The sequence below is a fragment of the Lactuca saligna genome, chromosome 7 (genome assembly GCF_052625555.1).
Source record: "Lactuca saligna cultivar CGN05327 chromosome 7, ASM5262555v1, whole genome shotgun sequence".
NCBI lineage: Eukaryota > Viridiplantae > Streptophyta > Magnoliopsida > Asterales > Asteraceae > Lactuca > Lactuca saligna.
The window spans coordinates 159,639,887-159,647,817 of record NC_136423.1 but is presented as its reverse complement, the minus strand read 5'-3'; the positions used below and the strand labels follow the sequence as shown (position 1 = coordinate 159,647,817).

Below are 7,931 nucleotides of genomic sequence, written 5' to 3'. Positions count from 1 at the left end.
CGCAAGGGCGTAAGATGGGTGAACCATCAAGTTGTTTTGTTTACAAGTCTGTATATGTTTATATATTTGTTGAATGACTTGTAATGTTATCGTTTATGCTTATTGGTCTGTATCGGAACATGACACCCCGAGTTTTGATTATATAATGAAAATACATTTCTTTTATGAAATGCTTTGGTAAACATTATTTTATCATGTTTTGTTTTTGGGAACAAATTCCGCAACTCTTTCAAATCAAAAGGATTTACTCTGAAATTATTTTAAAAGCATAAATAAAAATCGGTCTTTTCTGGCCGAGATTTTGGGGATGTCACAGACTCGCCGAGTTGTATGAACAACTCGCCGAGTTGTTTGAACAACTCGTCGAGCTGTTGTTGAGATAAGAAGATTGCCATGAACTCGCCGAGTCATGGCATTGACTCGCCGAGTGACTTCATGAGTGAGTCTAGCTTCCGACTCACTGAGTCACACCCAATGACTCATTACTCCCAACCCGCCAATGCGAAAAAGGGGAAACTCGAGGACTCGCGACTTGACTCGCCGAGTCGGCCACCTGCAAAAACTATACACGCGATTATGCTTGGATCCAGCTCATGCCATTCATAGATCTGGGTTCCTAGGGCCTAGTTTACACGTCAAGTTTCCAACTTTACGTGTAAATAAACATCCATGAGAGTTTTAGGACTCAAAATGCACCAAAAAGGGTAGATCTAGGGCTTACATGCACTATGATTCCATAAAGGCAGTAGATCCAAGCTCCTGGAGCTCAGTCATGCCTAGATATAGAGGCTAAACAACTTATCATCCACTCTAATACACAAACAAACTTGGGGAAAGGCTCAAGAAAGACTTTCATGGAACTACAAGGGACAACAAGCATAAAAACAGAGGGAAAATGAGTTATACCTCAAGGAAATCACTGATATAACACCAATAAGCCTGGCCTCCTTCTTCTCTTCTTGATCTACTCTCCTTCCCTCTCAAAATATTCAAGAAAACACACCAAAATGCTTCAATCTCACAAGGAACAAGTTTAAACGGAGTATAGGGCTCTAAGGGTGAATGGGGGCGAGCTTGGGGCGAAATGAGGGGTTTAAATAGGGTGTAAACCCTTGAAATTTAGGGTTTCAACAGATAGCGGTGACTCGCCGTGTCCAAAATATGGACTCGCCGAGTCGCCAACTTAAACGTGTTCCCGGACCCCGTCCATACTCGGCGAGTCGGACCTACAACTCGCCGAGTCCAAGGCTAAAAATGACAAATTCTTAGATAAATTTTACGTACCAGGAACCAAGTGCTACAATGAACATATGATACTCTTAGGATTGCAATCATTAATAAGGTTGCAAACTTTATCAAGATGGACCACTCAAATCATCCCAATAAGGAGAACTAGTTCCAAAAACTTAGATCTAGAAGGAAACACCCATAAGATGAAGGTTTTGAAACTTACAAATGTCCATAATATATACAAAGAGATGTATATTAGCTTGGTTGATGATCCCTTGCTCTATAAGACCTTCATTCTCCCTTCATAGACCATAAATTACCAAAATGAGTTCAAAATTATCACAAAGAGGCTAAGATTTGGTTTTCTTCGTTTGGAGGTGTTGGAGGCTAGGGTGAGAGAAACTCCAGCTACTACTTCCTATAAACAAGGCCAAGGCCTGAGATCTAATGTTTTGAACTCCATACACCAGCGTGTTGTGCAAGGAAACGACCATCGCGTCGTGAACAAAGCCCTACCACGTCGTGGTGATGGGAAACAACCCAAAACCGAAACATTGAAAAGCACAAGACTTATACCTGAAAAAACGGGTGTTACAAAAACTAATTATATGTTATAAAGAGATTTGTGAGGTATTTGTGGAGTGCTTAATGAGAATTAGGTTATGTCAGAGGAATCTTGAAATGACCAAGGATAATCCGCGATGCGAATGTGCGATTGGGTTCACAATTGTTTTATTGCCTTGTGCTCGCGACGCAACCAAAAGCTGGGTCGCGGTGCGTTGACCATTAAGTGTTGGCTCTCAACAGTTGACCGTTGAATTTCTGACCAGTTTGGTCAAATGGGAGGTTTTGAGCTGTATACTGAGTTTTAACCTCTGTTTTGGTTTAGGTGGTTCATGTAGCTAATTCTTCGAGAGTTAGAGTAGTTTGGATTCAGATCTTTAATTTAAGTGAGTCTTCTCACCATAGGACATTAGTTATCATGGTATGCTAGATTGTATTTGTGATTTTTGTATGAAAGACTATGGTGATACCATAATGTAACATCCGGATTCCCATGTATATTATTTTATTCATTTATTTTGGAGTTTGTAGAGGGACTCAGCGAGTTGGTGCTTAGACTCGCCGAGTAGGGTCGCAGATTCTCATATGGGTTCATGACCGGACTCGATGAGTCCACGTTGTTTAATGAAACCCTTATTTCCCGGGTTTGGGACCTATTTAAAGGCCCTTCGGGCCGTCATTTGTGGCTACCAAACCCCAGGGAGAGACCCTAAGAGATCTAGAGCGTTTGTGAGGGAGGAAAGGCCAGTTTTGATCATTTTGTTGGTGTGATTGAAAAAGGAGGTGACCAAGGCAAGATGAGGCTGAAGGAGGAGCGGATCTGGTGATTTCAGAGTTCAGAGACTTCATCTTGAGGTATTTATTCATACTTTCTTCAGTTTTGGTGTTGATTCTTAGAGTTAGGGTTTTCTAACCCCTTTAGAGATTGGATGTGTGGAGCAATTGGTCCCTTCTCGAGTTTATGCTTTGGATCTGGACTTAAAGAGGTCCAGAGACCTTAAACCTTGGAGCTTTATGGGTTATTTTAGGAGTCATGAACTTAGGAGTTTAGTTTTGGGGCTAAATCACCAAGTAGGACCATCTAGATGTTATATGAGTGTCAAGGGCTGAACTTTACGTGAGTATCATGCTTGGGAAGGTCAGATCTATGGATTTAAGGAGCAAATCTAACCTCAGGAGGTCAATGGAGTTTTTGCATGGCATGAACTTGCCGAGTCCAAAGATCAGACTCGGCGAGTAGGGTTAGGGTTTCCCATAAATCACTCAGCGAGTAGACTCACCGAGTTGGGGGAATAACTCAGTGAGTCAGAGAGGGATTAGAGGACTGAAGTTCGAGACGGAACTCACCGAGTTGATCTTGAGACTCGACGGTTGAGTCGGGGTAGCCCCGCGATTCATGCCAGGTGTGACTCGTCGACCAAGGGGAGGGACTCGACATGCTAAGCGAGACTAGGGAGTTAGTGGACACGTGTAGACTCGCCGAGTTGCCCAAGTGCACTCGACGAGTCGGGTCAAAGTTTGACCGTTGACTTTTAGGGTTTGGTCAACAATGAGGGCCTTTGAGCCAAAGAAGGGGTAAAATGATCTTTTACCATTCTGAGGGAGCCTAGAGAGGATTGAGTCTAGTACTGAGAGTTATATTTATAAGAGTATTACTTTATGTGATTAGGTGGAGGCTAAATCGTATTTCTACCGAGTTAGAGATTTACCGAGACATCTGAGGTGAGTCTTCTCACTATACTTTACCTTGAGTGGTAATTAGAGTCATTTGACAGAGTTATTGTATGCTATTTATGTGATGTGTTGCACTACGTTATTTCTATGTGATTTATGCCATGTGTATATCAGAGTTAGAACCGGAGGGTTCACAGAGTTAGGACCAGAGTGTCCATAGAGTTAGGGCCCAAGGGCCCACAGAGTTATAGCATTGAGTGGCTAATATGTGTTATGTGTGGTATTTTGGAGAACTCACTAAGCTTTATGCTTATAATGTTATGTGTTTCAGGTACCAGTGATGATCGCGGGAAGGCGCCGGTATGATTCGTACACACGCATGGGATTTATGTATTTTGATCTTGGGAAACATTTTGTGAAACAAAGTTATGATACAATGAGATTTTGTTAATAAATGTGTTTGAAAAAATGTGTTTAAAATGCGAAAATTTGTTTTAAATTTTACGGTGTTAATAACTATATGAAAGACTACGGTAACACTATAAAACTTGTATGAAAAACTATGGCGAGATAGACTATAGTGGTACTGTAGCAACGATAGTGAGTATATAAGACTATGATTGTATCATAGCATTCACATGATTATGTGATATTTTAGAAAACTAACTAAGATTTGTGGATACTAGTTTAAGTTTAAATGTTTCAGATTGTTCCGACAGTAAAGAGAATGACACGACTTAATTGCATTGCATCCATGAATATATTTTGGAGCCTTTCACATGTTTTATGTCACTATCTTTTATTACATTGATTTTGATTATGGTGAGTCAACTTCCACATAAAGTACATCAACGTGTGAAACCAATTGAGAGAGGGTTATTTGAAGAAAATGGTCAATTTGTTTAATTTAACAAGTTTTCTAGGCCTTGGTTGTTTAGTTTTTTTTTTAGAACTAAAATATTGAAACTTAATTATAATTATTATTATTATTATTATTATTATTATTATTATTATTTTATGAGAAAACCCAACTTCATTTAGCCTTTAAAATTAGTTAAACTTTAGGGACATACATAGTTAACTTTTTCCCGAAGTAAACGTTAAAAGGTACCTCCCGAATTTAGAAAGCCGTAACCCTATTTTCCACCGCAAAACGCTCGCCGCTTCGCCATAAGAATCATAGCTTCACTTCGGTGCCCTAATTTCGAAGGATCGGACCACCAAATTTCTGATTCAGTAACTGCTCTTCAATGGGATCCAAGCGATCTGACTTTGGTGACGGCGCCAGCCCAGGGTTCGTCATCTCACTACAATTCCATAAGTTTTCTCTTAATGTTTTCCTTTGGTTTTACATCTAATTACCAATTGGAACCTAAATCTTGATTGATGAATTCGTTACAGGAAGATATTTATTGGAGGTTTAGCGAGAGATACTACTATAGGTTAGTCGCTACATTTACGATGTGCTTTCGTAAGTTCTCGAAACACCATCTGATCTCTTTATGGTTGCGTGTATATAGACACTTTTGTTAAGTACTTCGGGAAGTATGGAGAAATTACGGACTCGGTTATAATGAAAGATCGACAAACTGGTCGACCGAGGGGTTTTGGGTTCATCACATATGCAGATCCTTCCGTCGTTGACACTGTAATTGCTGAGACACATGTCATAAATGGAAAACAGGTGAGTTAATTGTAGTATGTTAACACCGAATCTGTTCATACAGTAGAACTCATACTGAAATCTGACATTTTTTACACTTGAATTCCCGTTTACATTGCCCTCTTGAGAAAGAAACCGATTGCTGCATTGAAATTACATAGCAATTCAATCTTCACTTAGATTATCTTGTAATGTGAGACTGCTTTCTTAGATTTCTTTTGAAGGGCGGATGCATTAAAACTAGCAAAATGCTAGAAAACAAAGTACAAAAAAGACATTACAAAGATCAAACCAAATAGGGGGAACAACACCAATCGAACCAACAAATAAAACTACAAGGAGATCTACAACAAATATTCTAAGAACTACAAACTATTAGGCTGCATTGATTAATCACATTTAGGTTATTGCTTGGTCGATTTTCCCCAATTGGTTATGACTTAAATAGTTGAATCATGTAGTTACTGAAATGTAGGACCTCTCCAGTTTAACAATGTTTTGGAGATCAAATATGAATCAAGCTCCCTACTTTCTAAAGTCTTTGTGTTCTTGAAGACATTTCATCAATTCTAGTCATGCATAGTTTGTAGTTGAGTGCTAATAATTTTGTTACTAACTGCTTGAATGTATATTTACACAGGTGGAAATCAAGAGAACCATTCCCAAAGGCTCTGGTGATTCTAGGGATTATAAAACAAAAAAGATATTTGTTGGTGGGATCCCCACATCAGTTACAGAAGGTTAGCATGTGAAAATCTTGAATATATAAAAGCTCCAATTATCTGATTCTTGCCATTCTTTTGTGTCCAGATGAGCTTAAAGATTTCTTCTCAAAACATGGAACAATAGTTGAGCATGAGATTATCCGAGATCATGTGACAAAACGTTCACGAGGGTTTGGATTTATTGTATTTGATAGCGAACAAACCGTTGATGAAATTCTTGTCAATGGAAATATGATTGATATGAATGGGACACAGGTAAGTTATATTAAAGATCTTCTATAAGCCTATTAGATGTAGAAAAAAGACACCTTTTTTTCCTTTTTTTTACTGGCTAGAGATGGATGTCCATGGGTTAATAAATAGCTTTACGTGTAGAAAAAAAAAAGAAAAAGAAAAGGTTAACATGTTTATTTGGTGTAGGTTGAGATCAAGAAGGCTGAACCAAAGAAACCCTCAAACCCTGCACCTAATTCATACACTAGGGAACCTAGGGGACGTGGATACACCGATAGTTTTGATGGATTTGATGATTCTTATGGTGGCTATGGTGGTGTAGGTGGTGGTTATGGTCCACCTTCTTATAGGTCTTACGGTGGACTTCCAACTAGGTATGGTGACTATGGGCCATATGGACCTGGTGGAAGTGAGTTTGGTAGTCGTTATGGTGAATTTGGCGGTGATTATGGCGGTTATAGAGGCGGTGGTGGTGGTGGTGGTGAGCCGCCACTTGGTTATTCTAGTCGGTTTAGTTCCTTCAGTGGTGGAGGGTTTGGTGGTGGATATGGTGGTGGGTTAGGTGGGTATGGTCGTGGTGGTGGTGGTGGTGGAGGGTATGGGGGGTATGGTGGGGGGGCAGGGGGTAGTGGCGGTAGTTATGAGTCAGGTGCAGGTTCAGGTTATGGTGGTGCAGGTGGGCCATATGGTGGTAGGGCAGGTTATAGTGGTGGTGGCAGTCGTTACCACCCTTATGGTGGCAGGTAGACACCATCATATCTTTAGCTTCACTTGGATATCATTATCATATCATATCACTCAACTTTTGGTTCACAGAGTTGAATAGACATTAATACCCTTTACAGCAACAAGACACTAGAAGATCAGCATTAGAGAACCAGAGTTGGATTTGCATTTAGTTAATAGATAGAAAAAAAGGCTCGAATTTCTGTGTGTACTTTTTTTGTAAGAGATTATCGTTCTTAGATATGATGTATGTTTTAAGGACACACTTTGTAGGGCATACATACATAACACATACTATCATCATCATGGAAACACATATCCAAGGTTATTGATGTAGGCTTCTTCAGTCCTAGGCCTTGCCTTTTTTTTTTTTCTTTCTCTAAAGTGTTGTTTGGATAAATGATTTATATAAACAACACTTGGGGAGATGGCAACCAAAATTAAGGGCAATTTAGTCTTTTTCTCCTTGGGTTTCTTTATTAAGAAGTTAATTTTACATTAAGACATTAAGTTATAAAGAAACATCCCGTATATAGCCCCTATAAGATTAAGTGTTCATATTATGTCCATTAAGTTGGCTCTCTATTAAGTTCATTTAAGTTAAAAAGTAAACATGTTTTTCTAGTCTTATAAGAAATGTCTTAAATGAGTAGTTAACTATTTGTTTTATTTCTACTGGACACCATTGTTTTAAAAAATTACTACCATGAGGTGAGCAAATTGAATGTTTTGTTCATTAAATATTTATTATGTTAATGGTATTTTGTGAATAAAAAACGTTCTAGTGGCTTAACATAGTACTTCTACAATGGTTTTGTTGTTAAAAAAGTTGTTTGTTACATGTTTATGACTTAAACTAACGTGCACTTGCCACCTGTGAAATGTGGACGAAGAATTGACATTTTCAAGGAAGGCGATCGGATCCTTTGTGGCTAGTTGGTGACTAAATGTATTGTTATTGATGATAAAATGTACCATTTTTTTTTCTTAATTTTATTGTATGTGTAAGTTGAAAACAAAGTTAATGACATTTATTGTCTGACATTATTAATCGATTTGTGTATAATGAAGGTTGAATACTAATTGTATAACACAAATCTATTTCTTTTCTCCAA

The 7,931-nt window shown here is 38.7% G+C and overlaps 1 protein-coding gene across 1 annotated transcript; it reads left to right on the top strand.

Moving 5' to 3' along the window:
• Positions 1-4,555: 4,555 nt before the first annotated feature.
• Positions 4,556-7,931, top strand: LOC145004968 (uncharacterized). The gene is made up of 7 exons (XM_078964003.1): positions 4,556-4,762; positions 4,870-4,910; positions 4,989-5,152; positions 5,772-5,871; positions 5,942-6,111; positions 6,277-6,833; positions 7,710-7,931. Exons 1-7 carry the CDS (start codon positions 4,719-4,721, stop codon positions 7,750-7,752), a joined length of 1,119 nt encoding a protein of 372 aa, XP_078820129.1. The 5' UTR covers positions 4,556-4,718; the 3' UTR covers positions 7,753-7,931.